The following is a 25,542-nucleotide window of genomic DNA, read 5'->3' on the forward strand; positions in this document are numbered from 1 at the left end:
CTTTACACTTAGTAAATAACTCAGTTTTATTTTATTCGCCTGCCTGAGCGCATGGAAGCTGCAAAAATGTCAAGGGTTCTAATAATATTTGTGCTCAGCCTTTCAATCCTGAAGATCTCCAATTGCAACGGTACGGACGATCGGCATATGTGTTCCCATACTGTTGCTGTTACCTATACGGAAGAAGTTCCAAAAAAACTGGAGGAATTCGGGAACTTTGAAAAGTATTTCACAGAATTGGGAATACCAGGAGGAAATAAAATAGTGGTAAGTGCTGCAAATAAGTGATTTGAGAATAATCTGAAAACGTGGAAATTCAAAGACCAAAACCAGACTGGAAGAAAAATTGGTTTGTTGTCCTGGCTATATAAAATCAGACGACGGAGACTGTGTGCAGCTTCAGACGACAACCCAGTCAACAACTGAAGAATCCCAGACTTATACGGAACTACCTGGCTTTACTTCCGTAATGGATCAGCTTTCACATGGTTCAAGCCAAGAAAATGACGGAGGCTATTTACCATATATATTGTATGCACTATTGGCAGTTGGCATTCTCATTATTATTGGATCTGCTGTATACTTTATTAAAAATCGCAAACAAAAAATAGGTATTAATGAATTCAAACGGGTCAATTTTAATGCAGAAATGCAAAAAGCTTTAATATAGACTAGGGTTGTTTGATAAGCAAGATAATATCGATTTCTAATAAAGTATCCATATTATGATATATACAAAATATTAAAGAAAAGCAAGAATGAAATCATTTCTATATATACCTCTCTTATCTATGTATAAATTTCACAATTGTGCGAAATGCTTAATACATCAGTTCGTGGTTTCTGATGATAAACGTATACGAAGCTCACTGAGCTCACTTGGCCTGATTAAGAACAAAGCCTTTTGTTTATTTTAAGAGAAGGAGAAGTTTATTGCATCATTGGAGATTATCATTTAAATATGAAGGGGAGTCCCATAAAAGGTTTGCATTTCTTTGTTTCATTTGCTCTTAAAGACGAGAAATGTAAAGTGAAACTTATTGGTCAAACATCAAACAAAACTTTTAAATAAAGGACACCAAATAACACAATTAGTAAAATTATAATGACACAAATCTAACCAATAAACATGATGTCAAAATCTAAATTGAAAAAATAATACTAAGCTGTCTATACATAAGAATTTTATTCTATATTAAAATTTAGTAAGCTCGATTACTAATGTGACCGCCTAAACATTCTTTGTATGCAATTTCATGACAATAGACTAATACTTTTTAATGTATTGTAATATTAATAGGTTTGTTATCAAATAAATATAGAATGGATAGAAATCGCTAATATTGGCTAATATTTAGTGACTAATAAAATATTTCCATTTAAAGTGAAAATATACTCATAAAATCAATAATTTTTTGCAATTATTACAAAATTGTTACCTGTATCACTTAATTTTCAAAAGAATGTTATATGACACACCTATAAAATTCCCTTAAATCTTCTAATTTTAATTACGATGGTCTCAGTCGTACTACGGATAAATCTATGGAATCTATGGATACACTCACTGCACTCATTCCCCACATTATCTCTGAAGCACTTAAGCAAAAAGCAGGTAATTCGCGAAAAGCGAAATGAAAAGTGAGTCGGTGAGAAGTGATGCAACAATTATTAAACTATATTACTACTGCTCGAGAGCGGCGGGCATTTATCGGGGCAATCAACCCAAATGACGGGCAGTCCAGAAAGAGCTGATACGCGTTTCAAGTTCGCTGCTTGAGTCTTTCGTTTTGGGAGAACCTGTTGCCTGAATTGACCAACGGCAGCAACATTGATCTTGTCCTAACCCGAGAAACGCCGCCGCAACTCGGCGGCAAGCTCGCCGCGGCTCCGAGCGTGTGTGTGGCAATGGAGGAGAATGGCACGACCCAAAAAAAGCGGCAAAGTGAATGCAACACCAGCAACTAATGCAGACACAACCAATTCAGACGCAATCAATTAGCGATATGCTGATGACGTCGTCGACCTGCCTCACATTATTGTTGTAGTTGTCTTAGCTTTGTTGTGCTGCCCGTGTGTGTGTGTGTGTGTGTGGCAGGCACATGTGGCGCGATTGCATCATGGCGCCATGCAAACCGCCTAACGGTAATTGACTTGCAATTTCTTTTGCGCGCAACTTTTCGGTTGCAAAGAAATTTTCCAAACTCGAATGTGTTGCAACATTTCGACAATCCAACAAAAAACCAAATGAGTAACAGCCAGAAAAATGCAGAGAGTCAAAAAGTAGATGGAAACCTGTGGGTAATTTTTTGACATTTATCGTGCAGCTCGTGGATTATTTGATCTGTGGCAATTTGCAAATGAGTTAACAGCAATGAGACTGGAGAAATGGAAGCCAAGATATCAAAACTAGTGCTAAATTAAGAATTAAACTTACTAATTGGTATGTTTCATGCACGTCTTTCTTTTCGCTTTTAGAAAGAATTAGAAAGCATCTGTTAGATGGTTTTTAGAGGGTCCATAAAGATCTGACTGGCTTAAATTAAGGATACTTTGCATTATTTATACTACTGAAACGCAAAAAATATTTATTATTTAATAATACTTTAAGTTGTGCGATCATTTTATGCTATCTTGAAGTCTGCCAACTGCTGTAATCCAAATAAATGGAGATCATTATGTCAGAGTATGGTCTAGTAAAGTAAATAATATTTTATTTTATCTTTAACTTGCAAGGCGTTCAGTTTTCATTTTTCCTGTGCATCACATTTTCTTGTTCGGAAGTGGTTTTCCCAATACAGTTACAGCTTTTAGTGCGCTTTTGCATGTTTGGAAAATATAGGAAAGCCTTAAGTACATCTTGATTGATGCGGTAATTATCGTTGCTAATTTTTTTCAAATATATGTATATTTTTTGCCTAATTTGCCAAATATTATATACATATATCTGTAAGGCTCTTCGGTGCACATGTTCCACGCTTTTTAGTGTTTTATGCGCTACAGACCATTGCTCAATAGTCGTATTTTTGTTTTATTGCTGTATTTTTCTTCATTTACAGTCATTTAAGTGCTGCCTAATTACGCTCCGCTCTATATTTTTAGGCTCACCGAGGTGTGCAAGAGAAGTTGTAGTAGGAAGTATACAAAAAAGTTGAAAAGTATTAATATTGGAATATAAATAGCTTTCATTCTTCTTTAAAACTATAATAAATTCTAGTATATTGTATATAAAAGCTTATACGATCTCCTAGTTAGTTAACGGAAACAAAATATTAAGTATCACTTGACATTATTTTGTATTTTAAGTAAATACGAAAATTATTATTTATTTTTATTTATGATACTATTATTAACGTTTCATTTGGGATGATAATTTAGTTCGTAGAGTCCGACTGCTAAAAGCCAATCTGTATTTGACTTTATCCAATTTTATACTTGACCGCTTATGCCCTTTCAAAGTTTTACCTACCCCAAAAAACTTCATAATTAAGTTATTATTTCTAACACTCAATCGAACTTCTTGGACACCTCTCGGAGCTCCCCATGTACACTGGCATAAACTAATGGCGGCTTTGCCTCAGTGCGGATCAGAAGGCAGGGAAGCAAAGAGCTGCCAAAAACAGATTTACCAAATGTAAAACGAAAATGCCGACAAGAAGCGAGGCAGCTTGAATGTCTACCTACTACCCTGGGCCACAGCTATATAGCATAATGTTTATTCAATTTACGCAATTTACACCAAAAACAAGAGCTCGGCATTTGATTGCCAACTTCGCTTTGGTCGCTGGGTGTTGTTGTAATTATGGCCGCAAAAACAGAGGGGAACTGTAGCCGAGTCTGAAATAAAAATTAAAGTCTATATTTAAAATATTTTCTGCCGAAGAAGTGACGACAGCCAGCGGATTTTCCTCACAATGTTTCGCAATCCGTTCGCAGGCAATGCGAAATTTGTTGACTAAGTCAATGGGTCAACAGCTGTCCGCCACAAACGCTGGCTGGCTGGCTGGCTGGCCCAAGGCGGAATTATTATGCTAATAAATGGTTTTCCTCCGACTGGTCTTTCTGGCTTTCTCGGCCGGTAAATGTGCATAAATTCGCAGGTGGGTCGCAGGCTCAGCGTCGCCTCCACTTCCTTATTAATCAGTTTAGCTTTATGCTGCCACAATATCCCCAAAAGGGGATAGACTCTCCAAGCCGCAAACCTGATTAAGTGAACGTCATGGTTAACTGTACATGAGTAAGAGATTTGGATATTTGTGTTTTTCTTAGCCTTAATTGAGCGAAGCCAAAGCGATCGACGGCGCGTGACAATGTGACCGAATCGGGCAATAAAAGCCCAACCAGCAGACTTCCCCTCCCAAAAATGAAAGAAGACATAAACACCACGCCACAAACAAGAGCCAAGAGTTCAAATGCTTTTGCCATTGACCCCATTTCTGAGTGTTATTTTGGATCCAATCGGTTCAGAGATGCGTTAACCTGAGATTGTAAACCCTGATTGAGCTCTAATTGCAGCGATCATTGTGTGGAAATCGAGAGCTGATCGCCACCAACTGATTGGGAGGGAAGTGATTGCAGTATGGCAAGTTCATCGGAATGGGCTATAACCCAAATAAATAACAGATCATGCCGATATTAAAAGCTGTGCTTGTATTGGGAGGCGAAGCTGTGCATTGGCCTTGACTTTTGGGGGGTTTCCCTGCCAATCGAACTGAAGATCAAGGAGATTTACTTTCTGATTTCACACAGATATAAATGGTTATATTAACATGCCCTTTGTCTTACAAGTTCTTAATACAAATCAAATATATGTTATAGTGTAACATGTTTTTACTTTATTTATTATTTATTTATTGCAAGCCCACTGTTGGTGACAAAGCCATGGTGTGTTGTTGAAACTGTTGTAATCGTTTCTATGCGACATTATCACAAGCAAATTACCGCCGCAATCGAGCCAACTTTTCAGTCAGCTGGGTAACAAGCCCAAGCAACGACCTTGACCAGCAATGCATTGAACCCTGCGGTTGGTGGTGGCTGTGCCCCATCCGAAATGGCGATAAACAAGACGCGAAACGGTGAACGATTCGAAGCCCCAAAACAGTTATACGCCTTGGCAGGTGGCGACCACAACCGAGACAAGAGCCACCAGCCACCAGAAACCAGCTAAAAGGGTGACAAGGGGCCTGAATGAGGCTTTTGTAAGCGGTCGCATAAAATGTCATAACTGTCAGCTTCGCCTACATGGCTAACAGCTCTATATATTGTTGGAACTCGTCCAAGATTTAAGACACCACAATTGGCGACCAATTGGTATCGGAATGGGTGGAAGTGGAATGCCCGAGCGAAGAAGACAATTAATTGTTAAACAAATCAGGCGGCGAATGGAAATCGAAGTCAGTGGCTTCTATGGGTGATCAATCGGACGCTGGTTCAACTTTGACACCTTTGTTGACAAATAAAGCCGCCCCGCAGCCCCGGGAGATGAATGAATTTATGTAAAGCTTACTTTATCGCCAAATGCGGCAAGGTCAGGGCGCAGACAATGCGAACAAACGAGCTGCAGCCTGAATATCGCCACAGAGGGGCTAAGCCTCAATCGAATGATGATTTTCAAAGGCGTCGAGCCACAATGGCCACAATGGGAGGCGGGAGACCCAACCACATATGCACATAGATACATGTATGCATATATGGCTCATATGGTAATTAAGTCGAGGAAGTAAATTGCACTTCATCTTACGATTATGACGAGGCAAAGACAATGTACTCGAAACCATCTCTCCGGCGGTAGGCGTGCTCTCCAGCAGCAAGCCAACATATGACATAATCCCCGCCAGACGGAGCCGGAGCTGGAGCTGAGCGGGAGCGTCTAATGGCAGCCTCCGCAGTGGCGCCCCCTCTTTCCTCAGCAGAAGGCCAGAAGGCCTCGCTTTCCGTCGGTTGTGGAAAATGTGAATCGAACAATGTGGTCAAGACATGCAACAAACGCGAATTGAAACGAAATCGAAAGTTGCATGCATGCAACGAAAGCGAGAAAATATTTGCTATCGTAACGAGTCTTGGATTATAAGGTGCCGGACATGTTTGTAAAGGTCCCTGCAATCGATTAGAAATATTGAATTATGATAAAACGTTTTAGTCTTTTAAAACAATTCCCAACCTAAGAAGATAATTTCCTGTACTTATTACCATAAATTAATGGCACCAAGTGAATTTTATTGAATTTATTAGCATTTTATAAATATCTCTCCAATAAGTATTAATTAATTCAACAAAAAGTACCTTCTTTGAAAGGAGTTTAGCTTATGAAATACTTGAGAGAGTGGGTACTTTGTTAGTTATGTGGTAATTGCAGATATGTTACGCACCTTAAACTTGTATCCCGACTATAAGTGTGATTTATTTTTATATATATGTACAAATATAGTATACTTGATATGTGTGCCAAACCACAGCTGACTGAAGACCCATTGACATAATAACGAGGAAGGTAATCGGACTCAGACCAGACCCCGCCTCGGCCTGATACCACTTGGACTGGTGGTGCTACTGGCGATGGAGCTGGTGGTGGTATTAATTACCCAGCAATCGGAGTGGAAGTGAGCGAGTGGATTGGAGTGGAGTGGCCCAACAGTTATTGCCTTTGTCTTAGGTTATGGTTGGTGACCGACCACTGCGTATGTGGAGCAGTGACACAACCGAATGACCAACTGACACACTCTCCTGCCTCAGTTGGACCTGTCTGGGATCGCGGTTGAGTGACATAATGACATAATACGAAAGGGGAATGGAAAAAGGATATAGTCACTTGTCTGTTGAGCAAGAGATAATGCTGTCCGAAAAGGGATTTAAGCAAAAGAGTGGGTGTTGAACAGTAAGGGAATAAGCGAGGTAGTTTAAGCTGGTGCTAAGAACGAATACATTTTAAACTAAAAACTAAATGACTTATGTTCAAGTTATGCTTTGGTTTGTTCTTTTGAAAGTTCCCCTCTAAATACCCCACTTGGTAATGGTAATCAATCAATCAAAACAATCGCAGAGCAGGACTATCTCTCAATCACCAAATAGATAAACAATAAAAGCAGCCCAGAAACAAGTACATAATCATTTGCATTACCATAAAAGTAACATTGAAATGAAGACTGGCAACAAAGCAAACAGCTCATCACTTGAAGTGGCCCGAAGGCGGCTCATCCATTTGGGTATTATTCAATTACCAGCCCCAAGTTGTGGTGCCGCTGCGGCTGATGTTGCCGCTGTGGTTTCTCAAGCCTTTTACGTGCATTGACTGACTTGCAGCGGCAACAAGAAGCGAAAAGCGGCAGCTGACGGTAGTCGAATTAAACAGCAAAATGGCACGCATCCATAGAGACACCACCGGGCCCCGGCCATTCGCGGAGTCTCCTCTTGATATTGCAATCTTACTTCTGCTTTAATACCCCATTCCAGGGAGAGTTTTACGACTTTTACGAGTCTTTTGCAGCGCCCATTTAAATGCATAGTTGTTATGACTCAATAAATACTGTTAATTGTTAATAAAAACAATGATTAAGGGGAACTTCAGGCAGTACTAAGGCTTAATGCCACTAAAAGTGACCTGAATTGTATAATGAAATAATAACAATGGAATTAATAATATTATAACTATTATACTATTACTAATTTTAGTTATTTTGCTATATAGTTTTAAAAAGGGATAGTAACAGTTTTAGTTCGTACAATAGGAATCATAAAATATGAGTTTTTCCTTAATACACAAAAAAAAAGTAAACTTTCAAAGTAATAATAAAATTAGAAATAGGTGTTATTGGTTATTTGGATTAGCTTCAAGTGTGCTTCAAGCTTCTAAAACCATGATTTCAAATGTTTTGTACAGCTAAATATAGGCATTAAGTTATGGCGTTTATTTATCAATATTGATTTTTATAAAAACTTGACATTTGAAACAAGAGAAAGTCTTTAGACCTTCACTTAAGGCATTAAATATTTTCCTATTATTCTTTTAATATTACTTTGTCGCTAAAAAGATTCTGTAAGACATCAAAGGGTGTACAGAGATTGGTCTTTGTGGTGCGACTACCGTTCTTGCTTTTCTTTTTCCTTTTTTTTTCTGCGCTGATGGTGGCGCTGCATTTGGCGCTTGGCTGCGTCGACTTCGCGCCTCCGAAAACCAAGCGGAGCCAGTGGACCACCGAAGGCGGGGAGGTGGCAAGCGGGAAGCTCACGAAAAGCACACCGCTCACCATTCGCTGCGCCGCATGTGTTTTGGACTATTGCGATTGTTATTACTGCCGTCGATCCAATCCGATCCGATCCGATCCGATCCGACCTGGTCTTCGGCTTGATGGCCGCGCATTCGCTTCGTGCATCCATTCATTCGGCGTGGAACTATAAAAGTGCGCGCAGGCGCTGCAGTTGGCATCATTAAACCGTTAACCGTCGAACAGTCTACAGCCCAGTGTGTACGGAACGTGTTACCAGTGATCAATAGTAATCCCTCGACCAAACGGGATCAGTTCTGCCACAGCTGACTCACGACCAGGGGAAACGGATTTCCATTCCCGTCCATCGAAGGATTAACGCAGCAGCATGAAGTTGATGGTACGTATCCGAGGGCAGGACAAGACAGTGAAGTGAACAAGGAACTCGAGAATATCCCAGTTTGGGAAAAAATGTGATCAATTTGAACTTAAAAATTTTAAAAGATCATTAGATCTGATCTTAGTTACAGTGATGTAAAGTATTAGATACATTTGTCAAAACTCAGAAGAAGAATAGACTCAATAACAATTGTTTTAACAAACAAAAACAAATTCAATATTTATTATTACAATATATTGGATTAAATTTAATTGCTAAAAAATCTCCAAGATCAATTCCGATTTCAAATCTGCAACTTTTCTAACCAAATTTCCTTATATCTTAAAAATCTATTCTAAGCCAAGATATTAAGCTAACCCCACAACTAATAATCCTTTCTTTAATTTACAGCGCACAGCGACATCGCTGGCCCTGGTTGTACTCCTGGCCAGCAGCTACGTCCAGGCGGAGGCCGAGAAGGCCGCCGTCGAGGAGAAGAAGGCTGAGCCCGAGGCCAAGCCCGCGGAGCCAGCGGCCAGTGAGGACACCACCAAGTCGAAGCGCGGACTGCATCACTACGAGGACTATCACCACCATCACGTGCCCCACTTCCCGGTGCATGAGGAGAAGACACTGACCGTCATCAAGAAGGTCCCAGTGCCCGTACCCATCGAGAAGATCGTGCATGTGCCGGTGGAGAAGCATGTCCATGTGCCCGTTAAGGTCAAAGTGCCCAAGCCGTACCCGGTCGTCAAGCACATCCCCTATGAGGTTAAGGAGATTGTGAAGGTTCCGTACGAGGTGCCAGCTCCGTATCCCGTCGAAAAGAAGGTTCACTACCCCGTGCATGTGCACTACGATCGCCCCGTGCCCGTGAAGGTGGGTTTGGAAGTGACATAACCCAGCCGAATAGGGTCTTAACTTCTTGACTTACTTGTTGCAGGTCCATGTGCCCGCTCCTTATCCAGTTGAAAAGAAGGTCCATGTGCCCGTGAAGGTCCATGTGCCCGCACCCTACCCCGTGGAGAAGGTTGTCCACTACAACGTGGAGAAGCACGTGCACGTCGACAAGCCCTATCCCGTGGAGAAGGTTGTCCACTACCCTGTCAAGGTGCCCGTCGAGAAGCCAGTGCCCCACTACATTGACAAGCCGGTTCCTCACTACGTGGACAAGCCAGTGCCCGTGCCCGTGATCAAGAAGGTGCCGGTGCCCGTCCATGTTCCTTATGATCGCCCCGTGCCCGTGCATGTCGAGAAGCCAGTGCCCTATGAGGTCAAGGTCCATGTGCCCGCCCCCTATCCCGTCATCAAGGAGGTGCCCGTGAAGGTGGAGAAACACGTTCCGTACCCGGTCAAGATCCCCGTGGAGAAGCCCGTCCATGTTCACATCGAGAAGCACGTCCCAGAGATCCACGAGAAGCACGTCAGCTACAAGGAGCCGGAGTTCGTCCACAAGCACATCGAGGAGGACCACCATCACGCCCCCATCCATCATCATCACTCGCACCCCATTGTGGAGCATGAGCACGAGGTGGAGCATGATTTTGCCTCTCATGATTATCATTCATATCACGGCTACTAAACTGGTGAAATGAATTCTCTCTTTCTCTCTTTTCCGCCTCTTTCGCTTTTCTTTGCAGCATTGAGAATGAACGGGATGGCTAGCTAAACTCTTCCATTTCCCCTATATATTTCCCAAAACAACCGAAACCCAAAGCCACAATCATAAACCATATACCATAGATCACAGACCATAGACCATAGACCATTCCCCAACTCCGATCACTCCATTTCATACCGTCCCCGGAACATACTTTGCTATGCAGAACGTGATAAACGACAGAGATTTAGAGAACCAGACGAGATACGAGACGAACACTTAGCTTTTAGACCGAACTCTCTTCTAGCCGTAAGCCATAAGACACAAAAAAAAAAACAAAAAGCAAAGGAAACCCTGAAACGTTGACAAGACCCGTGAGCAATGTGAACGAGTGAAATGTAAAGGAACTTTAGATTTAGACCTTCAAAGCAACACATTTGGGCCGCACAGGCCACACAACAATAACGATAACAGGAACTGTAACTAGAACAAGATCAAGATCTAGGAATGAACACCAGCCCACTCCCTCCCCTCCAAGACACTCGATCGGACACACACACAGTTGCAAGATCCCAGGATCCCAGGCTTGTTGTGCTGCGACGACGATGTGGATTGTTGGACGACGGATTCGACACCGCCTGGGTGCATCATCGACGTGGTTGCCGCCGCTGTTTTGTCCTCCAGCCGCGGCCCCTCCCTCTTCTGCTCTGGTCCGCCCGACTCGTGCACCCGGTCCGGTTCCCAAGTGAGATCAATCGGATATAACCAAAACCGATCGATCCAGTTGTGTGCAGCGTCCCAGCGTTGTGAGCGTGTGATAAGACTTCTGATAGCGTTTAAGCTCGTGCGATATTCGATATTCGATAGATAGGAGACCCCTATTTAAGTCAGTTTGTAAACGAACGTATTGTATTAGTTTTTGTAATGTTCTCCGCTACCTAGTTTGTAATATGTCTATGTAATTTTGCTTGTTCTTAGAAGCAAACGAAACGGATTTATAAAAAGTACTTAATTTACCAAATATTTTTTGACTCTGTATAAAAGCTAACAAAAAAAACAAAATCTCATACAAAATGAAGCTGATGAATGATACACAATCAAATAAATAAAAAAAAACAAGTGATCAAAACGAAAACTCAATTGAATTTTATTATTCCTCTACTTTATTTCTACACCCTAAATATCAAATACCTATTAAAAGAATTATGTAGAAAATTATAATAGTTTTTAACTTAATACTGGGGATTCAATGAAATCCTTGCGTTGCATTAATTTTTAAAGTGAACACCATCTCAGTAACTCAGTAACTCATCGTAAAGCGTTTACAATAATTATAGGCCACAATTCTTTACCAACAACCACAATTTGAACCACAATTATTAACCAATAGCTTCCTGGAATATATAATTTCCAAGACCACTTCGTTAATAACAATGATCAAGAGACAGAAAGACAAGTACAAACTTCGTATATAAAAGAATTTAATAGAATAATTTATACTTTGACTAAATTTTACATCTTTAATGATAGATAGACCAACCTTCCGAGCTACGATCTTTGAGGTTCATAGTAAATTATTCAGATAATTTCGAAAGTAAAACATGATTGCTAGATTGTCAGCATTCAAGACTTTTAACAGTACCAAACACTACAGGATTCAGATACTGTACAGCCAAACTTTTCCATAAATCGTAGTAATCATTAGCCACTTTTGGCAATCTATTCATAAGACAAATCCACTTTCGTTTCGCGTTTAAATCAAATATGGAAATGGCAGACACGGAGGGCGAAGAGACAAATCAAGTCGTTTCTGCATTGCCCATAAATGTCTTATCTAATTTTCAAATGAGGTAAACATCGCCTTGCATTCATAATTGCATATTCAAAGTGTCTCGCCCACAGAGAGACAGCCTGAGAGGGGGCAGGGGACAGTTGAACATGTTTATTACATTTTCCACACCATCACTTTGCTTTCCACGAGTCTCAGCTCCAAACTCCAGCCTGACTCTGGCTCCGGCTCTGGTGCACTCTTGGCCATTTCCTAGCGTTTATTTTGCGGTGTGGGCATTGCTTTTTATTAGCACCCGCGAGGGGTCTGGTTTTTTGGTCTCGGCTGCGGCTTGGCTTTTTGCACTCCTTTTGCCTTTTGCAACTGCCCGCTTGTTGCATCGGCCACAAAGATTGGGTTTCAATTTGCATTTTCGGCTCCATTGAAGCCGCTGCAATTTCAGACTGGGTTAGCAAAGTGGGCCACGGATTTATCACGTTTTTCCTCAGTCGGTTTGTAGGACATGTGCCGCTAACCGATATTTGAGCCCGAGCCCCGTCGAGTCGCGAGTCGCAAGTCGCCGAGGCCCAGCTCGCTTTTATTACCATATTGGGGCTAACTCTCTCGGTGGCCAGTTGTTTCTGGTAGCTTTGTTTATGTAACTGCAACTGTAGCGTTTGCAGTTTATTGATTATGCAATAAATAATCGCCAGCACAATGCCCGAACTGGCGTTGTTATCCTCCATCCTCGCCGCCCACCTCGTTCCTTGCCGAGTGTGTGGCTAATGCCAAAAGAATGGCAATAAAAATCTGGCTAATGGCTCTAATGGAGAACTGAGCTTACACTTTATTATTTCAACAACATTGAAGTGGAAGCCAGTCTACTCCCAAGAAAATATTAATAAGAGATAACATTCTGTTTCATAAGACAGCTAAATATAACTCTCTGCCTTTGACTATGATTTTAGCATTTATTGTAAGAGTGCCAGTTATATTTCTAATTATTTTTAGAAACATACATAAAAAAAAAATATATATATAGGTGAAATGATCAGAAGAGAAGTCATCATCGCTGAAGGAATTATATATATTTTTACAGAATACCCATATGGTATAAGGATATTATAACATAGTACCACCTTATAAACAATTGAGAATAAAGTATAAAGTGTGTATGTTTAACTTTTACAACATCTACATTAGAATCTTAAACATCATGTTCATAGCAACATTTATTTTTTTTGGTTGTTCCACAATATGTTCCTAGCAACATACATATAATAATACACATTCCTTATTAAGCATCATGTTATTTTGCCTTCCGCCCTGTTATTTTTAAATTTTCATAAATCCATATCAATGTTCCATTTAATTTCAATTTGCATACCTGTTATCTCTTGTTTCTTTATAAATTTTTCTAAAGCTTAATGACCTTTTTTGATGCAAAGTTCTTTAGTTAAACTAAGCTAAGTGAAATCATTTCATTAAATTTGAAAATATTCCCAACAAGCTATTATTATTCATATTTATTCATATTTATCACTATTCTATTTTCCGCCAACTGAGTTATTAAATTCAAACCATTAATTCGAAGTATTCTGAAATGCAGACATTGGATAAGAAAATGATATATAACACACCTCCTCTAATTCTATTTGATAATAAGATTTAGCTAATGAATGAAAATCCGAGACTCTGTTATATAGTTTACTGGGTCAGTCGTTCAAATTAAGACAGTCTAGACTGCGCAGTTAAATTTTGGTTACTGCCTGGATTTTCGTAACCGTTTTTCGTCCGGGCTTATTCAAATGATGGCCAACTAAACCCGCTTCGCCCGGTGGCAGCAGCCATGTGGAAAGTGAATGCGGGAAACGCTACCGACATGTGAGTTTTCAGTTTCATTTCATTTTCTTTTCCACAGAGTCAGAGCTTGTTGCATATGTATGTGTGTGTGTGTGTGTGTGTGTTGGCCATTATGTGATGTTAGTGGGCCAGCTTTATGGCCGGTTCGACGATCCCAGCGATCGCGACGCGTAATCGCCGGCAATTTGACGGAAAATATTTCAAATCGTGTGTAAATTGTAATCAGAAATCGCAAAATTAATAACATGCCGCAGTTTTGCCTTTTAATTGCCATGGTTATGTAGTAAATTGTATAATCAATTGAAAAAAATCACTTAATAAAGAACTTTTCAATGACTTACTTGATGTAGGGAATATTGGCTGGTATGTGATACTTAGCCCCCAAGTCAAAATCCTTTTCAGAGCGTAAAACTGGAGGCTTAATGCCCGAGTATTTTTCCCTGTAAATGTTACAATTAAAATTTAATATAAATTTATATTAAATATTTCATGGACCTTTACACTTACCGCAAATTCCAGTAATGGCAATTCATGGTTCGTTTATTCGCGTTGCCACTAAAGACATCGTAACGCCAATTGTCCAAGGACAGAGCAAAAGGTAGAAAAGCCACCTGTAAGGATTAGGAAATTCAAAACGTGTTTTTTCTCCAGTTTGTACAAATACAATTAAACAATTGTTATATAACCTCAGGTAGTATCTGTTACTCTTTAAGTTGTTACTTAATTTATTACCTTATCGATTGCCATGGTGAACAGATAGTTTATGTCATAGCTGGACTCGTCGAGGGACCTCTGCAGCAATCCCAGGGTTTGCAGGTGCCTAGGAGTGGACACCGAGAGGCCAATGGCATCGCCCACAGCCTGGTGGAAGGCTGGATTGGCGCCGTTCCTGAAAATCTTGGGCAGGTGACGGTACTGCAAAAAGTACTGTATGTGGGCCATCTCATGATGCACACTGATCAAGCTTCGCTGGTTGATGTCGGTGCATATTTTGACCCGGAAGTCATGGCGATTGCAGAAGTCCCAGGCCGACGGCTCACAGAGAACTCGCCGGTCCAAGGGCTGCTCGAATATGGAGCTGCGATAGAACTCCGGACCCACGGCAGACATGTTAATCGAAGTGAAAAACTCCTCGGCGAGTTGGAACATCAGCAGAGGAGTATATCCCTGCTCCACCATGCGCGGCGTGACATCGATGAGCTTTCTTCCAGGGTAGGGTATCAGGATGTCCAGAACATTTGACCAGGACTGACCGTACATGTTGCCCAGAATGTGGGAGGGAATAGGCGCTATTCGATTAATGCGGTCCGGCCCATAGTAGTCTCTTAACTTGCGTCGGACATACGAGTGCAGACTCTCGTAAAGTGGTCGGATCTGCTCCCAAACGATGTCCATGTCCTGCCGGAAGTTACCGGACTCATAGGCCAGATACCAGTACTCCCCGCCATTGGTAACGTCTGCAAATTAAGGAGGCTTTAGATTGGTTCTCTGGATAATTGACTCAGTTACTCACTGTTCACACTGGCCACATCCTGCATGACGTCGATCAGCTGTTCGTAGCTGTCGCGCATTCCACGTCCCGCCTTCCGGTGGTACTCCACCCACGTGTGCTGCAACTCATCCCAATCCCTGCTCTTGGCCATGATGTCCTTCAGGTGTGGTATGTAGTGCAGATCGCACTGGAAGGGCTGCTGGTAGGCGCAGATGCCGGCACTGTTGTACAGGAACAGCATCTCATTCAGCAGGCGGTTGTACTGTGGTATAGAATATTTTAAACAATTCATTAAGCAAGGGATAAAGCACCTTACCCTGTCCAATACATCCAAAGGCAAGGCATTGGGTCCCACCTCAGACTGCAGCATCAGTTGTCGGTAGAGGCGGCGGTCAAAGATGAGATCCTTGTTAATCCGCTTGGATTGTTCAGCCGTGATGCGCTGGAACTCCACATAACGCTGTTGAGCATTCAGCTGGTGGAATAATAACAAATTAATTAATTCTACTAATGAAAATTTCAGGTAAACATGGACTCTTATTAAAATCAAGTATCTACAGATTTATACAGCCACCTACCGTAGTGTTTTCCGGAAATCATTTGTTAAAGTTAGAAACTTAACACAAGGGCTTTAAATAGATTTAAAACAAAATTTTCAAATTTTTCTGAACGATTTTGTTATTAAGTATTTGCACCACTTGGATTTTACAGCTTTATAAAATAAATATTGAAAATCAATCGAGTACTGACTGTAAAAAAAACCAGGTACCCATCTTCCCAAGACTTAAAATAAACTAAAATAATATTCCAGAGCGCCAAAACAAAAAAAAAACCTAAACTTATTTCATTTTGCAGCACTTTGCCTGGTTCGAGAAGAGATTGAATTGCATGAGGAATGTAGATAGAAAAACTTTGGGATAAGATCTAATTATCTTTATTGTGTAATAATTTAATAATTTAATATTTTCAAAGTAAGACACATTATGAACATTATGATATGAATGTTGTCAGCAATTTATTGCTCGAGCTCTTTAAGTATTTGAGATTTATTGTTTCATATGAAAAGACGTCTGTCTGACAAAATCTATGATCAAAATGTTGATCAATAAAATATATACCTTATGAGGTCGAAGATGTCTCCCACATGTTACATGTTCATTTTCCATATTTACGCTTTTAAAGAAAAGTCATATCTCTACCCTCAGAAACTCTAGCTCTTTGACATTGGAATGTCTGCCTGGGAATCTGACAAAGCCATTCGACCTTCTGAATGCGACTTTTGGGACTTATCCGAGTGTGCGTGTGTAAGAAAACCTAGAGTGTGTGTGCTATGGGAAAACTGCACCACCACCACCGCAAGTATCGCGTGCCGTTCAACCACAATTACGCGATGTACATACGAGTACGAGTACGAGTACTTGGCTCACTCACCGCTTCCGTTTGGGTAAAATCGTTGACGTTCGTCTCGAAATTCCACTGGGCGGCCACGTTGGCGGTGCACTCCAGGGAGCCTTTCTGGTCGGTTTCCACGAGAAGGTTACGCAGCTTCTCCAGTTCCTGTTGATAGCGACGATCCTGCTGGTAACGCTGGCGTTCCAAATATCCTTGATTCAAGTTGAACCGATCCTGATTCGAGAGGAAGGGATTCTCGAAACGATTGCGATTGTTGATGCCCAAGAACTCCACATTGGGATTATTATTGTAGTTGTACTGATCGTTGGGGTTGTAGTTTCGCTCTCCTTGCGTGGGGATGGGTCCATCTGAATAACGTCCATTCTGGCTGGGATCGTTGCCAAAGCTGCGATCAGTGGAGCTGGACACCAATGGTCCGTAGTTGTGGTTGGAAAACCGATCCTCACTAAAGGGCGAATCCGAGAAATTTACGCGCGGCGAGGGATAGGCATAGCCGAGTCTCATGCGTTCCTCACTAGTTTGACCGTACTGAAAGTGAAAGTTCGAAGGGTTAGGTTGGAGTAAGGAATTTCACATTGATGATATTATAATGTAAAATACAAATACATGTTATAAATGATTTCAAAGTAATTTGAGGTACTCTTGAGGTTATAAGGACCATAGGATCTTTTTTATACCCTTGCAGGGTATTATAATTTCAGTCAGAAGTTTGCAACGCAGTGAAGGAGACACCTCCGATTATATAAAGTATATATATTCTTGATCAGGATCAACAGCCGAGTCGATCTAGCCATGTCCGTCTGTCCGTCTGTCCTTCTGTCCGTCTGTCCGTCTGTCCGTCTGTCCGTCTGTCCGTCTGTCCGTCTGTCCGTCTGTCCGTTTCTACGCAAACTAGTCTCTCAGTTTTGAAGCTATCTGAATGAAACTTTGTAGTTAGCCTTCTATATACTCTCACTCATATATATGTCGGAACGGGCCGGATCGGACGACCTATATCATATAGCTGCCATAGGAATGATCGGAAAATTTTTACAAAAAAATGTTTAACTTTTTCAGTTTTCAATAGAATTGGATCAAATTTGAGATATAGCCATTTTACTACACTCTACAATTTTGCATAAAATTTTATGAAAATCGGACTACTATATCATATAGCTCCCATAGGAACGATCGAGAAATTAATACAAATAAATTTATAACCTTTTCAGTTTTCAACTGATTTTCATCAAATTTTAGGTATAGGCATTTTATATCAGTCTTAAATTTTGTGTCAAATTTCATGAAAATCGGACTATTATATCATATAGGTGCCATACAAACGATCGTTTGATGTAGAGGAAAAATGCAAGTCTTTGAATGTAAAACTGCAAATATAATATGTATAGGTGAATGAAATGAAAGCAGGTATTACTTCACTGTTTTTTAACACAAATATATATTATTTCTATTGTATGGTTTTTTATTGATAGAAGTTCTATCTGCAAGGGTATATAAACTTCGGCGTGCCGAAGTTAGCTTCCTTTCTTGTTTTTACTTATATTTGTACTTTAGAGAATGTTTAGTAAGCTTTATATTTGATTTAAAATGTTTATGGATCTCTTTTAGAAACCACACCTTAACAAACTTAATGCAATCAATTGTGTTTGACAGCTTTTACTTTTCACTAATCACTAATCTTTATAGAGTGCTGTAACCCACCCTAAAGTCATCCAGTGCGTCGTTGGTGTTGCCACCTCCTCCTGCATCGGAGTAGGGTGGACCATAGCGTTGGTCCCGATCCCTATCCGCCCGCAACTGGGCGGGTGTGGTGGCCACATTTGGGGTATAGCCATTGTAGAACACCTCTGGCTGTGGGGTGGGCAAATTCAACTGGGGATCGCACTGGCTCAGAGTCAGGCTGAGGCCGAGACAGAGCCAGGTTAAGACCGAAGCACTGGGCATTATTTTTTTATCTTAAGATCTATATTCCACACTGCCAAGGTCACCACTGACAGCTCACTTATTAACTCTTTCACAAGCAATTAAATACTTTAATTGCAGGCCACTGGCAGTATGATTAGCAGACTAGGGTCTGCTGATATTTAGGTATATATAATATATATCCCATATATTTAGAGATTTGATTTTGCTCTTCACTTTCACTTGGCACTCGATCGATCTCGTTGGTACTTTCTCTGATCCACTGTACCGCCCACGTAGCGTCCGGTAACGCGTCTAAAACTCTACTGACTAGACAGTAAGAATATTTTTCGAGATTACTTGCCACTTTTTTTGTTTTCAACTCGAAAATGAATTCAAATTTAAACGCAGTCGCGTCGCAGTTGCAGTTGGCGTCTCTGCCGGCGCTGATGTCTCTCTACATATAGTATGTTTGTGCAAATGTATATTCGTGTGAGATAATCGCAATTAGCACTGGGACGACAACAACAACAATCGAATCTTCCATAAGCTTGGGAACAACAATGAGGTGGAGCTGCCACTGTAAGCGTGTGTGTGAGTCGTATTTATGTAAATCGTTTTTGCATGCATGTCGACAATTATAAGGGAGGGTAAGGGTATCCCCACACAGGTGCATGCCCCACGTCCATGTACGTACTTATCGGCCAAAAAGCTCGACCGCATAATAATGGTGACTGTGAGAAAGTACGCGACAATTGAGTGGGCTGCCTGAGGTCGGAACTCACTCGAAACGAGTCAGAAGTCGGCAAAATGCCGGAGTTAACAATCATTTGGGGTTTTTAAATCCAGCTTAAAGTCTTCGAAAACTCATAAATTAGAAGCTAAGTACATAAGGTAGCAGATCGAGAAAATTAAGAATCTACAAAAATGTATCAAAAATTGCTATAGTAATGGAATACCTCCCTAGAGCTTACCATTGTTTAAAATAAATACAAAAATAATGTTAAGATGGGTTCGGTTCCACACTCTCGTGTCATTTTGTTAAAAAGATTCATGGCATTATTTAAATCAATAACTAATTAAATTATTATTAAGCTTCAAAAGTAATATAATGGATGTACTATGTTTTTTAACATAATATATCTAATGCACACATTACACTAAAACTCTACCCTCACCTGCATCTCTCATGATCATACGTTCCACATAACAACACTGAAGCACCCGCATTGAGCCGCTTTTATTGTCGCTCTTGACCCAGAGAAATGTGGAAAACATCTTGACTCATTCCAGCAGATCGCCAGGCAGGTGTACTTAATGAAGTTTGCAACAAATGCGTTCCACCTGAGACTAGACCTGGCGGCAAAAGCAAATCACTTTGTAACTACCTTTACTAGTAAGATACAAATGTATAAGTTCCACTACTCATTAAACTAACGTGCTTAGAACATGTGTAAACAGGTAAGAATGCATTACAGTTAATCTTCGGAAAAGTTGTCTTTGACATTTATTTACTTAACTTATGTATCTTAATTTGTTTCAAGCATAATATAATTTATAAGAATGTTTAAGTTTTGCTCATGTTTGTGTGAAAGTGATTGATTTGCTCAGGTTTGACTGTGATTCATATCAAGAAAGTGAATAATGAGATGTGTGGAGGAATTCCTATAATTAATATGCAAAATATAAGTTAGCCTCTTTTGCCTTAGGAATCTAAAGTTTAGATTCTAAACTGATTGCACTCACTCTTGAACTAGCGAAATGCGAAAAAAGTTGTGACTCATCACGAATGAACGAACGATCACTGATCGCGTTGAGATATAAGGAGAGAACTATCCTCTAATGAGCTTCACGACCCAATGAATGGAATGACTTGGCATGCTGATTGATGGCTTGATTGCCAATCCAGTGGCGTACAAACGAGAATGCATATAAATATTCGGATATGTGATTCAGAGTGTAATTAGATTGCGATCTGCGAAGTCTATCTGTCTCGGAAATGAGCTCATAAATATTAGCCAGCTTTATGATGTGGTTGGCTACATTTGTACCTGGAACTGATCCCTGCAAAAAACACTTTTTGTTTTTGGCAAAAATGCTAATTAAAGTCAAGGTCAGTTGAGGTTCTATTAGCACTAAGCTCTAAGCCACATTTTACACGAGCCCTAGACCAGCCAAGAACCGTGGGAAAATAGCGGCAAGTGCCTGTAAGTAATTAATTTTCACGAGTAACTTGGCTTGTGTAAGTCGATACGCCCATAAAAGCGCTGACCGCTTAGCATGACGCACATTAGGCAAATACTGTCGATAATATTTACTTTTTAAATATAGTTATTCGTTATTATAATGAGTGGCTGCCGATTGAAGAGCCCTCGGGAGTCATCACAATCAAGTGCATTTTAATTACTGAGCTCGTTTATGCTTTGCATTTGCTTTAAATTCCTTCCGGTTATTTATTTTATTCAGACAATGCTTTTGCTTTATGCACAGGGCGATCATCATTAAGAAAGCATTAAATAATTCAGAGCCAAGGAAAACCCAGCGAACTGTGACTTCCTCAGCCACCCCCGGTTCTGTCTGACGGGACTTTAAACCTAATTCCGCTTCGAAAAGGGGAATATAACCTGGAGCCTGATTTAACTTTGAAAATCTGTCTTTAAGGATAAGGCTAACGAAGACCAAATACACTAAAGCAGATACAGAAAGATTGTTGATAACACATATAGCATAAGAATTACAAAATATAAAGGATACAATTATAAACATAAAATTACAGACATACCAGAATACAAAGTAGTTTTAAACCGATGCTATGGCGTCGTAAGCCCCGTGTTCTACATTAAAATACATAGCATATTTACCTTTGACACTTGTTTATATTAGAAGGGACTAAAGATTTAACAATAGTTCTGATAATGTCGAATATTTAAAATCATATAGAGCCAGAAGTATAATATATTATTGTAATTGTGTTTAATCTGCGTTGGCAAGAAGTTCTACAATTTTGTAAAAACTTAAGTTTGTTTATTTGTTCAAAGCTCTCCCTCATATTTTTTGTATTATTTATAAACTAATAAGCATTTAAGATGGGAAAACAAAATATTTATATATTTCAAGGCAGAGGATATTTTCAATATTTCTTTGTCTTAAAAAAGAAATACCACTAATATTGCAACATTAATATATAATTTAATATTAAGTTTAAAAGTAATTAAGAGATACAACAGCTTCTTATTTGTATTATTAATTTTTTGTTATTTTAATATTTTTCAAAACACATAAAATGTTCTTAAATAAAAAGATTTGAAAACCTTCGGTGTCATTGGTGTTTCCAAGAACTTTCAGGGAACTGCAAGGACTTACTGCCGCATGCTTTCGTTTGAAGAATTAGAAGGACCTCTCATTCCATCGGTCTGACTGATCTTGTCGGGTCGGATCTCAAAGTTGGTATAGCCATATCTATGGCTGTTCCGATGCGAACTGAACTTAACCATCTTAATGTCAGACTCCGGGCTACCCGTGGTCTTGAGCCATTCCTTCATCACGTCCATCTCGGGCGAGGGGCCCTCGATGTAGCCGCGCACTGTGTTCTGTTCCGAGTTCCTGCACCAGCCGCGCAGGCCCAGAGTCCTGGCCTTCCGCAGGACGTGGCGCCGGAAGTTGACGCCCTTCACCTTGCCAAACACCTCGAACTGGCACGAACAGACACCGTCGGCCGCCATGGCGAACTCGCACGAGGACGCGACGAGGACGCGACACGGCGCGACACACAATTTTGGAAATTTGACAGAAGCCAACAGAAACTGGTCAAGGCATGCCTAAAACTTACAATTAAAACACGACATACTTTATTTAAAGCAGGATGATGTCGGGAAGTGAAAGTGGTAAGGAAAACTTTGAAAAACTGTAGACCTAATTAATATTTTGGCCTAAATTACCATTTTTACTTTACTTCACAAATACATGGAAGAAAGTGTAGCCTACTCTTGGGATTGTTTAATTTGGAGATTTTACGTTTTATTTAACTGCAGTTAAGAGTTTTGATATAAATAACTTATCCATACATTCGATACAAATATTTGATAAATATATTTAAGTACAGAAAAATGCTTATTTCCAACCCATTTCCAGGTTGTTCTTCTCGTTTTCCCCTTGCAGCCAATCGTGTAGAGGTTGAAAGTAGTTCAGCAAGCCATCAATACTGATTTCTGGTTCTCCTACCAACTCTTGCAAGACCTTTCTGTAGTGGACAGAAGATCCCAAGGCCATGGCCTTTTGGAGATCCTCCCCTATGCCACGCTGATCGGACAGATCGCACAAATCCAAGGGTTTTTTGGGACTCCCCTTTTCAAACTGCCCGGTTTTCGTACAAAAATGATTGAATAGTTGAAACTGTAGAACGATGCTCATAAATTGGCTGAAAGGTATAATCAACTTGGTTAATTGGGAAGAAATTTATCTTATATATTGTTCTACCTGGCATACTGATCGTCTACCTCCATAAGCAGCTTGGCCGGCACATCAAACTGTTCGTTGCTCCTTCTAGAAGGAGCCGCTGAACCCGTATAGTGCTCCGTAAATCTCCAGTAGGCCTCATTGTCGTCCGCCTTGATATGTCCGCTCAGCACTTCCGCGCGGTATCGATCGAGGACATAGAAGACGGGCAGCAGGAATACAACCCTCAAGCCCTGGATATACAAGCGATTCAACCGAGCGGGCAACCCTTTCCACTGACCATCCCTCAGCAATCCCACCTTGTGGAGGTAACGTGGCGAACTGGCCGCCAGGGAGAAGCACTTGCCAACGGCGTCGCTGAAGTTGGGAAATGGTTCCTCCCGCAACACCGTCGGCTGTGCGGAGGCAGCACGGTAGAAATGCAAATCCGACTGGGCCTCGTACATATTGAAGAATCGTTCCTCATCGTTAAGGGGACAATAGGTGAAATTTGTTCTGGGCAAAGCATAGTACCGCCAGGCCTTGTGCCAGCAATGATCATCGTCATCGGTGGACACTGGTTGAGCATATTCCCACAGTGAACTGAAATAAAATAGGAAATTAAATACACATTTTATTGGGAATTATAAGTAATCACTTACTTCTCCAACAGTGGCAGACCAACACCCCTGAAGAACTCTGCCACATTCCAAAACACCCTTTGGGTTGTGGTCAATCCGCGACGATGGAGCTCCTGGGTGATATTCGAGAGTCCAAGCTGTGGCGCTGGTAGATCTACATACCATTCGGCCTGGACTCGTCGAAAGGCATTTCCAATGAAGACCTCTGCCAGATGCTGCGGAAAGGGTCTACTCCGTGGAACTAATCCCTCGCCGTGCATCTTCCTCAGGGAACCCCGAACATGGGCGTGAAACTGGAGAAACAAAGGTCGCAGGCCGTGCATAATTCTATCCAGCAGGGTCATGGCCTCTTGGGCACCCAACTCCAGAGATCGAAACCAGTAGTCCTCGGCCCGGGGATATCCATTCAGTTTGGCAGCCTTTTTGTACAAGTCCATAAAGGCCACAAATTGGTGCCTGGTGGCCAATCCCGTGCGACGTCGCCACTCAAACCAGTAATATTCGATCTCGTCCAGATCTCGGCTCCCCTGAACAACCGACTGAACCTCTGGTATGAGTCTTAGAGTGCAATTATCCGGCTGTTTGTAGGCGCACATCTTGACATTGCGGTAGTTGTCGCTCATGTTGGAGGCCAGTTCATAGACTCGCCTCAAGTCACGGTCAGGAAGAGCCTCATAACCCAACAGGGGAAGCTTTGCCAGCTGCCTGCGCTGGTGGTCATCACCCAGGCCCAGGCGACGGAACTTGGCCTTTCGAGTCGATAAGGTCCTGACATACTTAACAAGCTTATTGTCGGTGACCTCAATCTCTAATAGAGCCACTAGATCATTGGGGCCACGCAACTCGTGCAGCAACTGAGCCAGGACAGCCTGGTCATAGATAACAGCGAGTTGCTGATTGGCATCCTTTAGAAATGTTTCCAAACCGGGATCAGGCGGATCAGCATGCGATAGGCAAAGGTGGAGCTAAATAACAGATCAGAGAAGTAAAGGGATGTGTATCAGTACCTCTAGGCTTACTCCCTTTGACTTACCACAAGCCACAACCAAAGATACATAGTATTCCCACACTTTCTATCAACTTCACTTTCGCAACTCAACTCCCCAGCTCATTGAAATTCCCGGCACTTTTCCTGTATTAACCAGTCTGGCTGAACGTTCTGCGCTTGCCCGGCTCTTGAACTGAACTGACATGGGCCAACGACACTCCATGGCCAGAGAAGCCAGTTTGTGGCCAACAGTCTGGGCGCCCAGTTAGACATTTAAAATTTTAATGCGTACCAGTTTGAGAGCACTTAAAATGCTATAACATGCACTTACAAATCGTGAGAGATTGTCTTTGTAAAGTTACTAAATACACAGATCTTTTAGTTACTTGATTGAAATACTTTTATTCTTCAATAAAACTCAAGAATAAAATAAATTTGATGAATGTAATTTGGAGTTGCTGAAACGCCTAAAATATTCACAAGAGTATTACCAACTTTTATAACTTACACGAAAACAGTTTTAATAATTCTTGACCCTAGAATATTTATTAATAACAGTATTTCAATGAAGTAGGAATATGAATATTAATGAAAGTTTATATTCTCAATCCGTTCTTGAGCAACGATAAAAACAATGTGTAAAAACAATTAGAACTTATATTCTCTTAAGTTTTGTAAATGTAATAATTATGTTCTTAATATGAAAAAGAGTATTTTTTAACATTATTTTTTTAAGTGGTATTTACAATTCATCTACAAAATTCTGAAATAATATAAACTTATAAGTTGGCGGTTTCACCGCTTGCTCTGCACAATCTGAATGTCAGCAAACACGGAGTGTAACTGACCCTGATAAGGTCAGAC

General features: G+C 40.8%; 5 protein-coding genes across 6 annotated transcripts in view; 2 read left to right on the forward strand and 3 right to left on the reverse strand.

The window, feature by feature from the left end:
* Positions 1–18,989, reverse strand: part of Ance-3 (angiotensin-converting enzyme Ance-3) — a 49,771-nt gene extending 30,782 nt beyond the window's left edge. Inside the window, exons 1-7 of the mRNA XM_020954711.2 lie at positions 18,415–18,989; positions 16,735–17,244; positions 15,620–15,778; positions 15,325–15,565; positions 14,544–15,268; positions 14,319–14,422; positions 14,153–14,251 (exon numbers count right to left, since the gene is read on the reverse strand). Coding sequence (XP_020810370.2) covers positions 14,153–14,251; positions 14,319–14,422; positions 14,544–15,268; positions 15,325–15,565; positions 15,620–15,778; positions 16,735–17,244; positions 18,415–18,657 — 2,081 coding nt within the window. The 5' untranslated portion in view covers positions 18,658–18,989. The remainder of the gene's footprint in view (positions 1–14,152; positions 14,252–14,318; positions 14,423–14,543; positions 15,269–15,324; positions 15,566–15,619; positions 15,779–16,734; positions 17,245–18,414) is intronic.
* LOC110185730 (uncharacterized) lies at positions 29–1,388 on the forward strand. The gene is made up of 2 exons (XM_020954715.2): positions 29–267; positions 323–1,388. The coding sequence occupies exons 1-2, from the start codon at positions 52–54 to the stop codon at positions 668–670; spliced, it is 564 nt and encodes a 187-aa protein (XP_020810374.2). The 5' UTR covers positions 29–51; the 3' UTR covers positions 671–1,388.
* Positions 8,415–11,315, forward strand: Vajk1 (chitin-binding protein vajk1). 2 transcript variants are annotated; one of them, XM_086832096.1, is made up of 4 exons: positions 8,415–8,601; positions 8,992–9,459; positions 9,524–10,111; positions 10,221–11,315. In XM_086832096.1, exons 1-4 carry the CDS (start codon positions 8,590–8,592, stop codon positions 10,224–10,226), a joined length of 1,074 nt encoding a protein of 357 aa, XP_086688222.1. In that variant the 5' UTR covers positions 8,415–8,589; the 3' UTR covers positions 10,227–11,315. The 2 variants fall into 2 exon arrangements, with proteins under 2 accessions (XP_086688222.1, XP_086688221.1); XM_086832095.1 differs by having other exon boundaries at positions 8,416–8,601; positions 9,524–10,295.
* On the reverse strand, positions 16,992–22,485 carry Acyp (Acylphosphatase). The gene is made up of 2 exons (XM_020955078.2): positions 21,979–22,485; positions 16,992–17,244 (listed from the first exon to the last, which is right to left on the reverse strand). Exons 1-2 carry the CDS (start codon positions 22,335–22,337, stop codon positions 17,217–17,219), a joined length of 387 nt encoding a protein of 128 aa, XP_020810737.2. The 5' UTR covers positions 22,338–22,485; the 3' UTR covers positions 16,992–17,216.
* A 240-nt stretch (positions 22,486–22,725) lies between these two features.
* Ance-2 (M2 family metallopeptidase Ance-2) lies at positions 22,726–24,747 on the reverse strand. The gene is made up of 4 exons (XM_020954957.2): positions 24,724–24,747; positions 23,712–24,655; positions 23,092–23,652; positions 22,726–23,032 (listed from the first exon to the last, which is right to left on the reverse strand). The coding sequence occupies exons 1-4, from the start codon at positions 24,745–24,747 to the stop codon at positions 22,726–22,728; spliced, it is 1,836 nt and encodes a 611-aa protein (XP_020810616.2).
* Between the last annotated feature and the right edge of the window lie 795 nt (positions 24,748–25,542).

Source organism: Drosophila serrata, unplaced genomic scaffold (genome assembly GCF_035046125.1).
Source record: "Drosophila serrata isolate PLE 108 unplaced genomic scaffold, ASM3504612v1 contig_245, whole genome shotgun sequence".
Lineage (NCBI taxonomy): Eukaryota > Metazoa > Arthropoda > Insecta > Diptera > Drosophilidae > Drosophila > Drosophila serrata.

What these genes read in the sequence shown, in the direction of transcription:
- LOC110185730 (XM_020954715.2), top strand. Translation starts at nt 52, where the DNA reads ATGGAAGCTGCAAAAATGTCAAGGGTTCTAATAATATTTGTGCTCAGC. An exon ending in CAGGAGGAAATAAAATAGTG is followed by an intron (nt 268 to 322) that starts GTAAGTGCTGCA and finishes GGAAATTCAAAG; the next exon opens with ACCAAAACCAGACTGGAAGA.
- Vajk1 (XM_086832095.1), top strand. An exon ending in ATCGCCCCGTGCCCGTGAAG is followed by an intron (nt 9,460 to 9,523) that starts GTGGGTTTGGAA and finishes TACTTGTTGCAG; the next exon opens with GTCCATGTGCCCGCTCCTTA.
- Acyp (XM_020955078.2), bottom strand. Translation starts at nt 22,337, where the DNA reads ATGGCGGCCGACGGTGTCTGTTCGTGCCAGTTCGAGGTGTTTGGCAAG. An exon ending in TCAAACGAAAGCATGCGGCA is followed by an intron (nt 17,245 to 21,978) that starts GTAAGTCCTTGC and finishes TTTCACTTTCAG; the next exon opens with TACGGTCAAACTAGTGAGGA.
- Ance-2 (XM_020954957.2), bottom strand. Translation starts at nt 24,747, where the DNA reads ATGTATCTTTGGTTGTGGCTTGTG. An exon ending in GGTCTGCCACTGTTGGAGAA is followed by an intron (nt 23,653 to 23,711) that starts GTAAGTGATTAC and finishes ATTTTATTTCAG; the next exon opens with TTCACTGTGGGAATATGCTC. An exon ending in GTAGACGATCAGTATGCCAG is followed by an intron (nt 23,033 to 23,091) that starts GTAGAACAATAT and finishes TATACCTTTCAG; the next exon opens with CCAATTTATGAGCATCGTTC.